The sequence below is a fragment of the Panulirus ornatus genome, chromosome 43 (assembly GCF_036320965.1).
Source record: "Panulirus ornatus isolate Po-2019 chromosome 43, ASM3632096v1, whole genome shotgun sequence".
NCBI lineage: Eukaryota > Metazoa > Arthropoda > Malacostraca > Decapoda > Palinuridae > Panulirus > Panulirus ornatus.
The window spans coordinates 2,526,343-2,546,096 of NC_092266.1; the positions used below are offsets into that span (position 1 = coordinate 2,526,343).

Below are 19,754 nucleotides of genomic sequence, written 5' to 3' on the forward strand. Positions count from 1 at the left end.
ATGTCTCACTCCCCACAGGTGTTAGTGGTGTCATGTCTCAATCCCCACAGGTGTTAGTGGTGTCATGTCTCACTCCCCACAGGTGTTAGTGGTGTCATGTCTCACTCCCCACAGGTGTTAGTGGTGTCATGTCTCAATCCCCACAGGTGTTAGTGGTGTCATGTCTCACTCCCCACAGGTGTTAGTGGTGTCATGTCTCACTCCCCACAGGTGTTAGTGGTGTCATGTCTCACTCCCCACAGGTGTTAGTGGTGTCATGTCTCACTCCCCACAGGTGTTAGTGGTGTCATGTCTCACTCCCCACAGGTGTTAGTGGTGTCATGTCTCAATCCCCACAGGTGTTAGTGGTGTCATGTCTCAATCCCCACAGGTGTTAGTGGTGTCATGTCTCACTCCCCACAGGTGTTAGTGGTGTCATGTCTCACTCCCCACAGGTGTTAGTGGTGTCATGTCTCACTCCCCACAGGTGTTAGTGGTGTCATGTCTCAATCCCCACAGGTGTTAGTGGTGTCATGTCTCAATCCCCACAGGTGTTAGTGGTGTCATGTCTCACTCCCCACAGGTGTTAGTGGTGTCATGTCTCACTCCCCACAGGTGTTAGTGGTGTCATGTCTCACTCCCCACAGGTGTTAGTGGTGTCATGTCAAGATATTTCCTACAAGTGGCTTCTGTCTGACGTGTAGTTCATTCATATTTACACAATATCCCCTGCATGACCTGACCTAAGACTCGTATTACTCTTCATCTCTTGTAACTGATCCAGAATGACAAAGTTCCCTCCATCCTCACTGATCCTGGCTACTGAACCCTCTGGCTATATATGCTTCCTCCCTGATTCAAGCCTCACACTTGATATATATGGCACATATAGGTATGTACATGTGCGTGTGTGGACGTGTATGTATATATATGTGTATGTGGGTGGGTTACGCCATTCTTTCGTCTGTTTCCTTGCGTTACCTCGCTAACGCGGAAGACAGCGACAAAGTATAATATATAAAATGAATAGATAAATTGATATATATATATATATATATATATATATATATATATATATATATATATATATATATATATATTTTTTTTTTTTTTTTTTCATACTATTCGCCATTTCCCGCGATAGCGAGGTAGCGTCAAGAACAGAGGACTGGGCCTTTGAGGGAACATCCTCACCCGGCCCCCTTCTCTGTTCCTTCCTTTGGAGAGAAAAAAAAAAAAAAAGAAAAAAAAAAAAACGAGAGGGGAGGATTTCCAGCCCCCCGCTCCCTTCCCTTTTAATCGCCTTCTACGACACGCAGGGAATACGTGGGAAGTATTCTTTCTCCCCCATCCCCATATATATATATCTTATTATTATTTTGCTTAGTCGCTGTCTCCCGCGTTTGCGAGGTAGCGCAAGGAAACAGACGAAAGAAATGGCCCAACCCACCCCCATACACATGTATATACATACACGTCCACACACGCAAATATACATACCCATACATCTCAATGTACACATATATAAACACACACAGACACATACATATATACACATGCACACAATTCACACTGTTGCCTTTATTCATTCCCATCGCCACCTCGCCACACATGGAATAACATCCCCTTCCACATCCATGTGTGTGAGGTAGCGCTAGGAAAAGACAACAAAGGCCCCATTCGTTCACATTCAGTCTCTAGTCAATGGATTGAATCAGGGCATGTGAAGCGTCTGGGGTAAACCATGGAAAGTTCTGTGGGGCCTGGATGATATATATATATATATATATATATATATATATATATATATATATATATATATATATATATATATATATATATATATGAGCAGTACAGATGAATTTTTTACATTGTAGTGTTACAATCAGGAGGCTGTTTACAGTAAAGTATGAAGATGGCATAACGTTATATTGTGTGAAGAATTCAATAAAAAAGCGCATGGATGAAAAAAGTACAGAATGGTATGGTTATGTAGAGCGGACGGCAGATAATAGGTGTGTCGAGAAGATACAGAGCAGGAGAGCAGAGGGTACAAGGAGAGGCAGACTTTGGAAGAGATGAACTGATGAGAGACAATTTTCCTTACAGGGAAGTATATATCAGATGAAGATGTCAGAGCAGTGACTGGGGTTGGATACAGTGGACACATGGTAACTATGGATCTGGTGCGACTGCCGACGTTGATCTCACAAGACGAATCAACTTACTGTAGTGAAAACGTAAGAATCACTTTCCGAAGTGTGGAAGTCCGTGTGTCAATCTGACCGCTGGACACGGGTTATGTAGTTTGTGTGATGTTATGGAAGCTTTATGTATCTGGTCCACCTGATTAAGATGGGAATGGGTGATAAAATGTACTTTACAACACATTGTACTTTACACAATAACTGTATATGCAAATTCATGTGTTTTGTTAAAAGTATCCCAAAACATATTTCATATCCCAAGCTAACTGATGTTCCTGCTTGAGAAATTAACGTTTTAGTGTGTGTGATTTTTATGATGATAATATACAAAGAAAAAATATAATATTAGTAAAGCTTGGTAACACAGGCAAGATAACATGCCAGACACCACTTGCAAATGACACACATTAGTCTGTATAAAACAGTATCATATGGAAGTTCATATGCTTTTGCATTATTTTCATTGGGTCGCTTACATCCAATGCCAGCTTCTGCTTCTGCTATGGGAATGGAAGTGTAAGTGATAATACAACGTACAACGTAAATAGAAAGATATGAGATAAGAAATGTGAAGTACTCAGATAAGAGGAGATGCCAGACACCACTTGCAGAGGACAATCTTTGTGTCACTGGAACCACACCAAGTTAACCTAAATTGATATGACTCGAGAAGACTAAACCAGAGATTACTTAACTGTCTGAATTACACATCTAAGCGATACTCAGGAGTATCTTAGATAAAACCATTTTCTTTTTTCCTGGTAATGTCATCGCCCTCGATGGGAGAAATCTATTACAAAAGACAAACTTTCTTGAAGCAATTGCATCGCTGCCGACACTAAGAACAATGCAGCTGAACTTGTCAACAACTCGACAGAATTCTTTGTTAGTCATGTTTACACTGAGGCGACCGCAGCTCCTACATAGGCCTCTCGATAGACCGTCACTAAGTTACTGGTTCACCGGTTCACTGGTAAAAGTATCTGATGTGTATATCTCTCTCACAGTCATGTTCACTGAAGATGGACACTCTTGTGTGACGATGAGAGGTCCATTGAGGGGCAATACAAGCATCAGGCTGAGAGAGAGAGAGAGAGAGAGAGAGAGAGAGAGAGAGAGAGAGAGAGAGAGAGAGAGAGAGAGAGAGAGAGAGAGAGAGAGAGAGTTCAGGTCGACATCTTGATCTGTAGGCGGCGCAGTAGGCGGTCCGGTAGTATGTTTTGTATAAGTGATAACGAATGTTAAGTAACGTAATATTTCGTGGTGTTGGTAAGACCAGCTGTCAAACTGCTGTCATTACTTACTTAATAATTATGTTATATGACACTTTATTAGCAAGTGTCCGTTGTGGAGGTCCATGCAAGATTCTGTGTAACATATATTAAATACAAACACAGCAACTGTGTCAAACATGAACAAGCAACATTTACGGGAAAATTGTCATGTCTTGTGACCTCTAGACACTCACCCTCCCCCTCTGCTGCCCCTCCCAGACACCCTAACCCCCCTTACCCCGTTTTAACCCAACCTTCCCTGGCCAGTGATATCGCTGCCTTCACACGTCTGTGATTACCTCTGATCGAATAAAAATCATTGTTGCTTTCCCTTATGATATTAGTGCTAATCACCATTTGCACCTGAAAACAGTTAACAGTTCACGTCACTCTACTGTGTTCCACGTCCCATTACTCCTCCCCCATACTGTCTTACCAGTTCAGTTGACATACGCATTACTTTTGACCTATTATATTGCTATCATTGCTAACGACTGTACATCATATTGTGCACTATTTCAAATACACATTTATACTCTGTATAAATGTATATTTATGTGTAAATTGTAAGTCTAAAATGTTTCATCACTTACCCATGTATATATGTCAATGCTAAGATGATATCCTGTATGACTTATGTCATACCTCCTTCGTATTACACAAACGTTGTTACCTATGTTACTATCAGTATACTGTATGTCGTGTTATACCTGCTTTGTGTTAAACAAACGTTGTTACCTATGTTACTATCAGTATACTGCATGACTTATGTTATACCTGCTTTGTGTTACACAAACGTTGTTACCTATGTTACTATCTGTATACTGTATGTCGTGTTATACCTGCTTTGTGTTACACAAACGTTGTTATCTATGTTACTATCAGTATACTGTATGACTCATGTTATACCTACTTTGTATTACACAAACGTTGTTACCTATGTTACTATCTGTATACTGTATGTGGTGTTATACCTGCTTTGTGTTATACCTGCTTTGTGTTACACAAACGTTGTTATCTATGTTACTATCAGTATCGCTCAGTATACTGTAATTAATGTATCCTAGACCCACCTCTGAAGGGAGTATACCCTTGGGGTGCCTGAGCCCGCTCGCTTTCCCCCGTCACTCTTCTATGATGATGTATTTTACCCACTGTGCGCTCTATACTGGCCTCCACCTACACCTAGATATGTATGTACACTTCACCCATACAATCACTGAGATGTTTTTTCTATGGATATCCAGACAAGAATCTTTCTTTTGATAAAAGAAATAACATTTATTGAATTGTAACAAACTTACTCAATCCTCAACATTATCAACGTCACGAGCAGGTTTCTCAACTAATTGGACTATGGAACTATCAAGCAAATTTACGTGGATCCGAACATTAACAATATCTACAATACTTTATGTCGTCGCAAAAACGACACATTTCTTTATAGATACCAGTACACGGCTTCACTTTCATGAAACAATGACAGTAAAACAATGCAAAGTTCAATATTAGTATTAGGTGCAGCGACAAGTATAACATTGCAAACTGTTGGCACCCGTTACCACCACACATAAGTATTAAGGTTTTCTACACAGTCTAATGGCAATAAACAGACAACTTACCCACAGTAAGCTTATTTTAATGAAAAATCACGTTTCCTTCAGGAACTTCGCCTTATGTGCTTGCAGACAGTAACCTGAGTTCTCCTGGCTTAATGTTGAGGCTCTCTATATACTGTACTACACGTCTGTACATACCATTATGCATAGTTAATTTTCATTGTAAATAACATGTGTCCTGCTGTTGCTTTTATAAGTAGATGCAAGTGACATGACATACTGCTGATCAGGCAAATAAAAAGTGAAGTGATTAATCAAAAGGCAATCTATTTTGATAACATATCACTAATAGAGTAAACACGGTAGATCAATACTTTGTTCCAAAACAATTGATATTTCTGTATTGAGAGTTTTTACAAATCAAGTAATCTATGGCACAGTCTACTGAGGCCGTAATGTATATATTTGATCAAAAGGTTGTGAACATAAAGTTGCTTAAGCCGCAGACACCCACCAGAGATGATCATATGTGAGCAAGAGGGTGACAACTATGTTACTATAGACCAGACCTGAGGGTGAGGCAGTGTGCCTACCACACACTAGACCAGGCACTGGGCTGCTGTATTCTACACTCATCATGGATGGTACAAGATAATGAATTTCCCATAAGCCAAGCATAATGTCCTCAAACATCAAGACTGGCAACGTGTCTCTGCAGACCAGACCTGCAGAGAAGCTTGCCGATTGTGTCACTACACAACAGGCTTAGCACTGTGGTACTGTGTCACTAGGCACTGCACCTGGCACAAGGGTCCTGTGGCACCACACATACACTAAATCTGTGGTAGTGTCTCACCACACACCACACCTGTCACGAGGGTCGTGTACCACCATACCATACCTACACTAACACCGGGGTACTGATGTCACCAGACACCTCACCGTAGTGAAGGAAGGTCTTGTAGGTCGGCAGTGAGGGTGAGTAGTGTACGTAGGTGGTGAAGGAAGGTAGTGTTGGCACCTGAGCGCTGTACCACCACACCTACACCGACACTGGGGTACTGTGTTACCAGACACCCACAAGGCACTAGGACGGTGTAACACCACACCTACACTTACACTGGGGTACTGTCTCACGACACACCACATATGACACTAAGCCATTTCATCTCACACTCACCAGTATTGCACTGGCACTGAGGTACTCTGTTCCTCACATACCAGACCTGGCAGGTAGTACTATGTCCCACACACCGCAAGCTTGTACCGGGATGAGGATACTGTGATAAGAGTTCCGTATCTCTGCTTGGGCATGGCGTTCCTTCACACATCACATCTCACACATAGGTATTGTGTCCCTCACACACCAGACGTAGCACTGGGGAACTGTTCCTGCACACCACACCTGGAGCTGGGATCCTGTTTTCCCACATCCTGAAAAATAATGAATATAACTCTCAGCACTGGTAGGCTTCCTGTAGATCTTAAAGGATAACTAATCAAAATACCTAATTATCACCACATTAAGGAAGGGTGATTTGCCTTTGTGTTTCCATTTAGTCTTAAACTTGATGGTGGGATGAATCGTAATTCATTAAAGAAAACATCATGATCTTGGTAAGATGGCCATAAGAACCACACATCGTTAACGTATCTTAACCATATTTTTGGACTGTTACTAACTGAAGTTTGGATCTCAGTATTCCATGAATAAGTTACTGAGAATGGGAGTGAGGGAATTTATCATGGCTAAACCGAATTTCGTTCAATAAGAATCAGCCTCAGCAACTTGGAAAACGTTATTGTCAACAAAGTTTTATTAAATCAATGAAAGTTTTTGAGGGTAGGGGCATCTCAGCTACGTTAAAGGAAAAAGAATCTCGCCATATAATGTAAATAATAGATTAGATTTTGCTAAGAGGGCTAGGATCATTTATTTGCCTGATCATGAACTTCTTAGATTTGATATCAATTTCTCTTTACCAAAGTCTATATTGATGAAACCATTGCTTACTTAACCCTAAAACACTATTGTCAATAATGAGGAATGGTTTTACTTTCCTCGGGTCCAACAGACACAGAGGGAAAAAAGATCTCATTACAATTTACTAAACAAATTACATGGACTTAAGCTTTAATTTACCTTATTGAAATATACGAGTAAAGAGAACAAATATAGGAGTAGTTATTGTGTATAATGCAAAAAATAAAATATGCGAGAAATGAAAAGAGAGAAGTAGAGAGAATTTGTACGTGTGTGTGTGTGTGTGTGTGTTTGTGTGTGTGTGTGTGTGTGTGTGTGTGTGAGTGTGTGTGTGTGTGTGTGTGTGTGTCTGTGTGTGTCTGTGTGTGTGTGTGTGTGTGTGTGTGTGTGTGTGTGTGTGTGTGTGTATTTTCAGGTCTGCCATTACATGTTAATCAGATCAACAATTCCACGTACTTCAGGTGGAGTGAGCGAGGATCTTAAGCCGCGGCAACAATGTATTAAAGTGTGTAATAAGGCTAATAGTTTGTTTGGGTTCATTAATGGGACTGTTAGCAATGAGACTCCTAGAGTATTATTACAACATTATCTTGAATTGGTGAGACTCACATTTGAATCATGCGGTTTAGTTTTGGGCTCCATACTATGCAGCTAATAATGATTATTAGAGAGAGAGAGAGAGAGAGAGAGAGAGAGAGAGAGAGAGAGAGAGAGAGAGAGAGAGAGAGAGAGAGAGAGAGAGAGAGAGAGAGAGAGAGAGAGAGAGCACAAATGCGAATAACATAAATGATTCCTGGAATTAGAAACCTCACTTATGAAGAAAGGTAAAAAAGGCTGAATTTGCAGTCATTTAAGAGGAGAAGGTCTAGAGGGGATGTGAATGAAGTTTTTGAATAGGTGAAGACCATACATAGAGGTAACATGAATAAAGTTCTTAGAATGACGCCACTGGGTAGGACCAAAAATAATGGATTTAGATAGATTCAGGTCGGATGTGGGTAGATATTGGTTCGGGAATAGGGTAGTAGATTTATGGAACAAGCTGTCAAGTACAGTAGTTGAAGTTAGTTCTTTAGTTAGCTTTAAACGAAGGTTGGATGTGTTTATGGGTACAGGCAGTTGGTTTGTGGACAGACTCAGGACCTGCCTAGCTCGGGCCAATACGCCTCTTGCAGTGTCCTTACTTCTCATGTTCTTATGGTATGTAGTTTTGTAATATACTCTATAATACAGTTGGACTATGTATCCCTGATAATACCTTTGTATGTATCTAGACAGTTTTCTCGTATAGGCGTTAATATTAAAAATCAATCCCAGAGATAGAACAAACATACTTATAAACCGGTACAAACATACTTATAAACCGGTACAAACATACTTATAAACCGGTACAAACATACTTATAAACCGGTACAAACATACTTATAAACCGGTACAAACATACTTATAAACCGGTACAAACATACTTATAAACCGGTACAAACATACTTATAAACCGGTACAAACATACTTATAAACCGGTACAAACATACTTATAAACCGGTACAAACATTAAAAAATGACGATTTTTTTCATCCAAACTTTCTAATATATATATATATATATATATATATATATATATATATATATATATATATATATATATATATATATATATATATATATATTATTATTTTTTTTTATTATACTTTCTCGCTGTCTCCCGCGTTTGCGAGGTAGCGCAAGGAAACAGACGAAAGAAATGGCCCAACCCACCCCCCATACACATGTATATACATACGTCCACACACGCAAATATACATACCTACACAGCTTTCCATGGTTTACCCCAGACGCTTCACATGCCCTGCTTCAATCCACCGACAGCACGTCAACCCCGGTATACCACATCGCTCCAATTCACTCTATTCCTTGCCCTCCTTTCACCCTCCTGCATGTTCAGGCCCCGATCACACAAAATCTTTTTCACTCCATCTTTCCACCTCCAATTTGGTCTCCCTCTTCTCCTTGTTCCCTCCACCTCCGACACATATATCCTCTTGGTCAATCTTTCCTCACTCATCCTCTCCATGTGCCCAAACCACTTCAAAACACCCTCTTCTGCTCTCTCAACCACGCTCTTTTTATTTCCACACATCTCTCTTACCCTTACGTTACTCACTCGATCAAACCACCTCACACCACACATTGTCCTCAAACATCTCATTTCCAGCACATCCATCCTCCTGCGCACAACTCTATCCATAGCCCACGCCTCGCAACCATACAACATTGTTGGAACCACTATTCCTTCAAACATACCCATTTTTGCTTTCCGAGATAATGTTCTCGACTTCCACACATTCTTCAAGGCCCCCAGGATTTTCGCCCCCTCCCCCACCCTATGATCCACTTCCGCTTCCATGGTTCCATCCGCTGCCAGATCCACTCCCAGATATCTAAAACACTTCACTTCCTCCAGTTTTTCTCCATTCAAACTCACCTCCCAATTGACTTGACCCTCAACCCTACTGTACCTAATAACCTTGCTCTTATTCACATTTACTCTTAACTTTCTTCTTCCACACACTTTTCCAAACTCAGTCACCAGCTTCTGCAGTTTCTCATATGAATCAGCCACCAGCGTTGTATCATCAGCGAACAACAACTGACTCACCTCCCAAGCTCTCTCATCCCCAACAGACTTCATACTTGCCCCTCTTTCCAAAACTCTTGCATTTACCTCCCTAACAATCCCATCCATAAACAAATTAAACAACCATATATATATATATATATATATATATATATATATATATATATATATATATATATATATATTATCCCTGGGGATAGGGGAGAAAGAATACTTCCCACGTATTCCCTGCGTGTCGTAGAAGGCGACTAAAAGGGAAGGGAGCGGGGGGCTAGAAATCCTCCCCTCTCGTTTTTTTTTTTTTTTTTTTTTTCCAAAAAAAGGAACAGAGAAGGGGGCCAGGTGAGGGTATTCCCTCAAAGGCCCAGTCCTCTGTTCTTAACGCTACCTCGCTATCGCGGGAAATGGCGAATAGTATGGAAAAAAAAAAAAATATATATATATATATATTATCCCTGGGGATAGGGGATTAAGAATACTTCCCACGTATTCCCTGCATGTCGTAGAAGGCGACTAAAAGGGGAGGGAGCGGGGGGCTGGAAATCCTCCCCTCTCGTTTTTTTTTTTTTTTCCCAAAAGAAGGAACAGAGGGGGCCAGGTGAGGATATTCCAAAAAAGGCCCAGTCCTCAGTTCTTAACGCTACCTCGCTAACGCGGCAAATGGCGAATAGTTTAAAAGAAAGAAAAAGAATATATATATATATATATATATATATATATATATATATATATATATATATATATATATATATATATATATATATATATATATTTATTATTTATATTTTATTATACTTTGTCGCTGTCTCCCGCGTTTGCGAGGTAGCGCAAGGAAACAGACGAAAGAAATGGCCCAACCCACCCCCCTACACATGTATATACATACGTCCACACACGCAAATATACATACCTACACAGCTTTCCATGGTTTACCCCAGACGCTTCACATGCCTTGATTCAATCCACTGACAGCACGTCAACCCCGGTATACCACATCGCTCCAATTCACTCTATTCCTTGCCCTCCTTTCACCCTCCTGCATGTTCAGGCCCCGATCACACAAAATCTTTTTCACTCCATCTTTCCACCTCCAATTTGGTCTCCCTCTTCTCCTTGTTCCCTCCACCTCCGACACATATATCCTCTTGGTCAATCTTTCCTCACTCATCCTCTCTATGTGCCCAAACCACTTCTAAACACCCTCTTCTGCTCTCTCAACCACGCTCTTTTTATTTCCACACATCTCTCTTACCCTTACGTTACTCACTCGATCAAACCACCTCACACCACACATTGTCCTCAAACATCTCATTTCCAGCACATCCATCCTCCTGCGCACAACTCTATCCATAGCCCACGCCTCGCAACCATACAACATTGTTGGAACCACTATTCCTTCAAACATACCCATTTTTGCTTTCCGAGATAATGTTCTCGACTTCCACACATTCTTCAAGGCCCCCAGGATTTTCGCCCCCTCCCCCACCCTATGATCCACTTCCGCTTCCATGGTTCCATCCGCTGCCAGATCCACTCCCAGATATCTAAAACACTTCACTTCCTCCAGTTTTTCTCCATTCAAACTCACCTCCCAATTGACTTGACCCTCAACCCTACTGTACCTAATAACCTTGCTCTTATTCACATTTACTCTTAACTTTCTTCTTCCACACACTTTTCCAAACTCAGTCACCAGCTTCTGCAGTTTCTCACATGAATCAGCCACCAGCGCTGTATCATCAGCGAACAACAACTGACTCACTTCCCAAGCTCTCTCATCCCCAACAGACTTCATACTTGCCCCTCTTTCCAAAACTCTTGCATTTACCTCCCTAACAACCCCATCCATAAACAAATTAAACAACCATGGAGACATCACACACCCCTGCCGCAAACCTACATTCACTGAGAACCAATCACTTTCCTCTCTTCCTACACGTACACATGCCTTACATCCTCGATAAAAACTTTTCACTGCTTCTAACAACTTTCCTCCCACACCATATATTCTTAATACCTTCCACAGAGCATCTCTATCAACTCTATCATATGCCTTCTCCAGATCCATAAATGCTACATACAAATCCATTTGCTTTTCTAAGTATTTCTCACATACATTCTTCAAAGCAAACACCTGATCCACACATCCTCTACCACTTCTGAAACCACACTGCTCTTCCCCAATCTGATGCTCTGTACATGCCTTCCCCCTCTCAATCAATACCCTCCCATATAATTTACCAGGAATACTCAACAAACTTATACCTCTGTAATTTGAGCACTCACTCTTATCCGCTTTGCCTTTGTACAATGGCACTATGCACGCATTCCGCCAATCCTCAGGCACCTCACCATGAGTCATACATACATTAAATAACCTTACCAACCAGTCAACAATACAGTCACCTCCTTTTTTAATAAATTCCACTGCAATACCATCCAAACCTGCTGCCTTGCCGGCTTTCATCTTCCGCAAAGCTTTCACTACCTCTTCTCTGTTTACCAAATCATTTTCCCTAACCCTCTCACTTTGCACACCACCTCGACCAAAACACCCTATATCTGCCACTCTATCATCAAACACATTCAACAAACCTTCAAAATACTCACTCCCTCTCCTTCTCACATCACCACTACTTGTTTTCACCTCCTCATTTGCGCCCTTCACTGAAGTTCCCATTTGCTCCCTTGTCTTACGCACTTTATTTACCTCCTTCCAGAACATCTTTTTATTCTCCCTAAAATTTAATGATACTCTCTCACCCCAACTCTCATTTGCCCTTTTTTTCACCTCTTGCACCTTTCTCTTGACCTCCTGTCTCTTTCTTTTATACATCTCCCACTCAATTGCATTTTTTCCCTGCAAAAATCGTCCAAATGCCTCTCTCTTCTCTGTCACTAATACTCTTACTTCTTCATCCCACCACTCACTACCCTTTCTAATCAACCCACCTCCCACTCTTCTCATGCCACAAGCATCTTTTGCGCAATCCATCACTGATTCCCTAAATACATCCCATTCCTCCCCCACTCCCCTTACTTCCATTGTTCTCACCTTTTTCCATTCTGTACTCAGTCTCTCCTGGTACTTCCTCACACAGGTCTCTTTCTCAAGCTCACTTACTCTCACCACCCTCTTCACCCCAACATTCACTCTTCTTTTCTGAAAACCCATACAAATCTTCACCTTAGCCTCCACAAGATAATGATCAGACATCCCTCCAGTTGCACCTCTCTGCACATTAACATCCAAAAGTCTCTCTTTCGCACGCCTGTCAATTAACACGTAATCCAATGACGCTCTCTGGCCATCTCTCCTACTTACATAAGTATACTTATGTATATCTCGCTTTTTAAACCAGGTATTCCCAATCATCAGTCCTTTTTCAGCACATAAATCTACAAGCTCTTCACCATTTTCATTTACAACACTGAACACCCCATGTATACCAATTATTCCCTCAACTGCCACATTACTCACCTTTGCATTCAAATCACCCATCACTATGACCCGGTCTCGTGCATCAAAACCACTAACACACTCATTCAGCTGCTCCCAAAACACTTGCCTCTCTTGATCTTTCTTCTCATGCCCAGGTGCATATGCACCAATAATCACCCACCTCTCTCCATCAACTTTCAGTTTTACCCATATTAATCGAGAATTTACTTTCTTACACTCTATCACATACTCCCACAACTCCTGTTTCAGGAGTATTGCTACTCCTTCCCTTGCTCTTGTCCTCTCACTAACCCCTGACTTTACTCCCCAGACATTCCCAAACCACTCTTCCCCTTTACCCTTGAGCTTCGTTTCACTCAGAGCCAAAACATCCAGGTTCCTTTCCTCAAACATACTACCTATCTCTCCTTTTTTCACATCTTGGTTACATCCACACACATTTAGGCACCCCACTCTGAGCCTTCGAGGAGGATGAGCACTCCCCGCGTGACTCCTTCTTCTGTTTCCCATCTTAGAAAGTTAATACAAGGAGGGGAGGATTTCTGGCCCCCCGCTCCCGTCCCCTCTAGTCGCTTTCTACGACACGCGAGGAATACGTGGGAAGTATTCTTTCACCCCTATCCCCAGGGATAATATACATATATATATACATATACACATACACACACATACACATACATACGCACATATACACACACACACACATACATATATATACATATGAGAAATGTAAGAAACAATTTAGAAAACTGAAACTTCTAGCTTGAAATGAATGAAAAAAATGAATGTCACATAATGGTTCAACCTCTGGCTATGGAAAAAAGGAAATGTATAATTTATTTACACAAACGTCAATAGCAGTTCTCATCAATTTAACCACTGTATCAATAAGCTTCAATGTCTAAGCTACATTTTTCTCCAATTTCACTATTTTCCTTCACATTTTCAATTGTGTCTGAAGGTTCTACTTCAAGAGTGATTGTTTTTCCAGTAAGGGTCTTCACATCTTGGTTACATCCACACACATTTAGGCACCCCACTCTGAGCCTTCGAGGAGGATGCTTTACTTGTGGTGCTGACTTCCCTCTTTAAATTTGATCGCCGTTTCCCGCGTCTGTGGGTGATGAACTGCTAGACTCCTACTTTCGCACCCTTAATGAGCGACCACCTGCTTCTCCTCGCTGGGTGAGTCTTGCTGCTTGGCCGGAGGAGGAGGGTTGGCCTGAAACTGTGGTCTTCGTTTGACGTTCTGTGGTCCTACAGGATGTGGTCCGGGTCGAGGTGGAGTACCGGATCGTCTGGCTGGGCCGGAGAATGGGGTCTGTGGTCCGCGGAAGGGCTTGGGAAGACTGCTGAAGAACGGCTTATCCTGCAGACCACCACCACCAGGGAAGCCCTCATGGTGCGTCTCGAGGGTAAACAACGCACCAGGTATATATATATATATATATATCTTGAAGCATTTCCTATCCATTTTTTAGAGGTGTTGTTTATTTCAGATGAATTAACTTGCAGCTGTTTTTTGATCCCCTTATTTTTGTTCCGCATTTCTTTAATAGTTTTGTTGTTGGTGACAACTTTTAATTGCTTAAATGTTTCATTTAAGTCTGTCCTTGGAATAGATGGGGCTGTTGATCTGAACAAGAGGGTTGAGATTGCACGCTCTGCTGACTTATCTGAGGAGGGATTGGCAGTGTCTACAAATCATGATGCCTCCTGGTCAAGCACCTGTATGCTCAAGTATAATTCTTCTCCATCATTTGCTGCAACTTCTTAATGCACTTCATTTTGAATTAAGCAAGCAAGGGTTCAGGCCAGCATTCATCAAAATGATGGTGATGCCCCGAGCCTGGCTGGTGGGCCATATATATATATATATATTCTTAATACCTTCCACAGAGCATCTCTATCAACTCTATCATATGCCTTCTCCAGATCCATAAATGCTACATACAAATCCATTTGCTTTTCTAAGTATTTCTCACATACATTCTTCAAAGCAAACACCTGATCCACACATCCTCTACCACTTCTGAAACCACACTGCTCTTCCCCAATCTGATGCTCTGTACATGCCTTCACCCTCTCAATCAATACCCTCCCATATAATTTACCAGGAATACTCAACAAACTTATACCTCTGTAATTTATGGTGTGGGAGGAAAGTTGTTAGAAGCAGTGAAAAGTTTTTATCGAGGATGTAAGGCATGTGTACGTGTAGGAAGAGAGGAAAGTGATTGGTTCTCAGTGAATGTAGGTTTGCGGCAGGGGTGTGTGATGTCTCCATGGTTGTTTAATTTGTTTATGGATGGGGTTGTTAGGGAGGTAAATGCAAGAGTTTTGGAAAGAGGGGCAAGTATGAAGTCTGTTGGGGATGAGAGAGCTTGGGAAGTGAGTCAGTTGTTGTTCGCTGATGATACAGCGCTGGTGGCTGATTCATGTGAGAAACTGCAGAAGCTGGTGACTGAGTTTGGTAAAGTGTGTGGAAGAAGAAAGTTAAGAGTAAATGTGAATAAGAGCAAGGTTATTAGGTACAGCAGGGTTGAGGGTCAAGTCAATTGGGAGGTGAGTTTGAATGGAGAAAAACTGGAGGAAGTGAAGTGTTTTAGATATCTGGGAGTGGATCTGGCAGCGGATGGAACCATGGAAGCGGAAGTGGATCATAGGGTGGGGGAGGGGGCGAAAATTCTGGGGGCCTTGAAGAATGTGTGGAAGTCGAGAACATTATCTCGGAAAGCAAAAATGGGTATGTTTGAAGGAATAGTGGTTCCAACAATGTTGTATGGTTGCGAGGCGTGGGCTGTGGATAGAGTTGTGCGCAGGAGGATGGATGTGCTGGAAATGAGATGTTTGAGGACAATGTGTGGTGTGAGGTGGTTTGATCGAGTGAGTAACGTAAGGGTAAGAGAGATGTGTGAAAATAAAAAGAGCGTGGTTGAGAGAGCAGAAGAGGGTGTTTTGAAGTGGTTTGGGCACATGGAGAGAATGAGTGAGGAAAGATTGACCAATAGGATATATGTGTCGGAGGTGGAGGGAACGAGGAGAAGAGGGAGACCAAATTGGAGGTGGAAAGATGGAGTGAAAAAGATTTTGTGTGATCGGGGCCTGAACATGCAGGAGGGTGAAAGGAGGGCAAGGAATAGAGTGAATTGGAGCGATGTGGTATACCGGGGTTGACGTGCTGTCAGTGGATTGAATCAAGGCATGTGAAGCGTCTGGGGTAAACCATGGAAAGCTGTGTAGGTATGTATATTTGCGTGTGTGGACGTATGTATATACATGTGTATGGGGGGGGGGGGGGTTGGGCCATTTCTTTCGTCTGTTTCCTTGCGCTACCTCGCAAACGCGGGAGACAGCGACAAAGCAAAATAAATAAAGAATAAATAAATAAATAAATATATATATATATATATATATATATATATATATATATATATATATATATATATATATATATATATATATATATATATATAATATCATTTTACAGAAATACTAGTATATTACCAGAGATGAAACAGTATCATTTGTTTATGAGTGTGGGGTCTCACCTGTTTGCCGCCTAACCTCCCAGGCGGGTCCTCTGTGATCTTGGGAAAGATGTGTGTGACGTCATGGGTCGCTCCACTACACGCAGGTCGTGGCCGGTTCTCAACACATGAGATCTGGGATGCGTTCAACTACCTTGCGTTTTACTATACTGCTTTTTCGGGAGAAACATTTAGGACCTTCTGAACATAAGCATCGTTTCTGCCCTGTGTGAACTCTCCGATGGCTTCCTTAATCACCTCTTCAAGAAAATTGTTTTTGACATTCTGAACACCGGTATGGCTTCTTGCCTTGTGAACTCTCAGGTGTCTGACTAAAGCACTTTTACCAGGGAGAGTTTCTTGACATTCTGAACACTATTATGGTTCCTCGCTTGTGTAAAATCCCGATGTGTCACTTAAGTAGTTAAACCAGAAAAGGTATTTTGATATTCTTTTTACTTGTTTGGCTTCTCGGCTGTGTGAACTCTCAGACGTTTTACTAAATTACCTGTGTTATAGAATTGTTTTTGATATTCTGAACATTGGCATGGCTTTTAGCCTGTGTGAAGTCTCAGGTGTGTCACTAAATTGCTTTTCTGAGAAAAAGTTTTTTGACATTCTGAACATTGGTATGGCTTCTCGCCTGTGTGAAGTCTCAGGTGTGTCACTAAATTACTTTTCTGAGAAAAACTTTTTTGACATTCTGAACATTGGTATGGCTTCTCGCCTGTGTGAACTCTCACGTGTGTCACTAAATTACTTTTCTGAGAAAAACTTTTTTGACATTCTGAACATTGGTATGGCTTCTCGCCTGTGTGAAGTCTCAGGTGTGTCACTAAATTGCTTTTCTGAGAAAAAGTTTTTTGACATTCTGAACATTGGTATGGCTTCTCACCTGTGTGAACTCTCAGCTGTTGAACTAAATCACTTTTCTGAGAAAGACTTTTTTGACATTCTGAACATTGGTATGGCTTCTCGCCTGTATGAACTCTCTGGTGTCTCACTAATTCACATTTGTGAGAAAAACTTTTTCGACATTCTGAACATTGGTATGGCTTCTCACCTGTGTGAAATCTCAGGTGTCTTACTAAATCAATTTTCTGAGAAGAGGTTTCTTGGCATTCTGAACATTGGTATGGCTTCTCACCTGTGTGAACTCTCAGGTGTGTCACTAAATTACTTTTCTGAGAAAAAGTTTTTTGACATTCTGCACATTGGTATGGCTTCTCGCCTGTATGAACTCTCTGGTGTCTCACTAATTCACATTTGTGAGAAAAACTTTTTCGACATTCTGAACATTGGTATGGCTTCTCACCTGTGTGAACTCTCAGGTGTGTCACTAAATTACTTTTCTGAGAAAAAGTTTTTTGACATTCTGAACATTGGTATGGCTTCTCGCCTGTGTGAACTCTCAGGTGTTGAACTAAATCACTTTTCTGAGAAAAACTTTTTTGACATTCTGAACATTGGTATGGCTTCTCGCAGGTGTGAACTCTCGGGTGTGTCACTAACCCACTTTTTAAAGTAAAACTTTTTTGACATTCTGAACATCGGTATGGCATCTCGCCGGTGTGAACTCTCGGGTTCTCACTAATTCACTTTTCTGAGAAAAAGTTTTTTGACATTCTGAACATTGCTATGGCTTCTCGCCCGTGTGAACTCTCAGGTGTGTCACTAAACTACTTTTCTGAGAAAAACTTTTCTGACATTCTGAACATTGGTATGGCTTCTCGCCCGTGTGAACTCTCAGGTGTGTCACTAACCTACTTTTAAAAGAAAAACTTTTTTGACATTCTGAACATTGGTATGGGTTCTCACCAGTATGGATTCTCAAGTGTTTCTTTAAATCACATTTTTTAGAAAAATTACTTTTGACGCTCTGAACACTGATATTGCTTTTGTCCAATGTGAACTTTCATCTGCAACACTAAGTTGTTCTTACGGGAGAAGATACTCTGGTATTCTTTACACTGATATGTCTTTTCAAAAGTATGTGATTTCATGTGCCTATGAAGATAGACATGTTTCGTATAGCTTTTCTGACACTCAGGACATTTGAAGGGTTTTTCTTGTGTTTATGACCTTCTGTCTCCTGTTGTCAAAACTGTTTGAGGAGGTTTCGCTGCACGGAGAATATGGCCCTGGTTGTCCCTCCATGCTGCAGTCTTCTGTATCACCATAACACGTTTATAACACAGTGTAGCTCACCCTGTCAGTCCACAACTGCCGTCCGTGACACAATGAGATGCTTTGCGAGTGAACACCAGAGAGAGACTGACCTTGGCTAGAGTGTGGGATATAAAGCCAACTCACTCTCCACCCTACGTTGCCTCCAGTCCATTTCTCTCGTGCTTTTTTCTATCTTTTTTACCATCCATCATCCAACATCTCTCGACCGTTAGGCTTGAACAATTTCTACCCCAGCTTCCCCACACCATTCAGGAAAATTACTTCCTGAGGAGCGGAGGCTTGGTGTGGACCTGTTCTCACCTAACGGGGTTGAGACCCTCACATTCTTACCACTCCCGCCGAGCCTCCTGGGTTACCCTGTGATAGTGCAGGGTCCTCCCTGGAGTGGGGTTGTGGTCCCTCACCTACGTTTCCTCGGCATTAGGACATTGATGCCATCATGCCTCCTGACATTCGTTTAAAATCTATCAAAACAGAAAGTCCCCTCTTTACACGTTCGAATTACTAACGATTGTATTTAAGACCACTGAGGTCCGTCCCAGTAGGGTTATTCAATCCCCTACTAATAAATATCTATATAAAATATGTTTAAGCAAGGATAGCGATCCAGATGAGATCCTATCCAAGCTTACGACCATCCCCTTCAAGCTAGATGTATCGATAGTGCTAATAATATTGATGCATCTATCTTGTCCCTTAACCCCATAGAGATAAATGAACACTTCAAGATCACTTAAAATACAATGCTCTAACTCGACCGAGAGAGATCGCCTACTCTCCCGGGGAATCTTGTTTCCCATGATCTCACTGCCTGCCAAATACCACAAACCCGACCAGTACCTCGATATACAAGGTTTTAAATGTCTACAATACGGACACGAGACTAAGAGCTGCAAAGCTCAGCACCAGACATGCAGTCAATGTGCGGAAATT

At 41.5% G+C, this 19,754-nt stretch overlaps 1 protein-coding gene across 1 annotated transcript; it reads right to left on the reverse strand.

Moving 5' to 3' along the window:
• Nucleotides 1–5,328: 5,328 nt before the first annotated feature.
• Nucleotides 5,329–18,871, reverse strand: LOC139762273 (uncharacterized). Its single transcript, XM_071686867.1, has 2 exons — nucleotides 16,653–18,871; nucleotides 5,329–6,453 (listed from the first exon to the last, which is right to left on the reverse strand). The coding sequence occupies exon 1, from the start codon at nucleotides 18,191–18,193 to the stop codon at nucleotides 17,186–17,188; it is 1,008 nt and encodes a 335-aa protein (XP_071542968.1). The 5' UTR covers nucleotides 18,194–18,871; the 3' UTR covers nucleotides 5,329–6,453; nucleotides 16,653–17,185.
• Nucleotides 18,872–19,754: the final 883 nt, after the last annotated feature.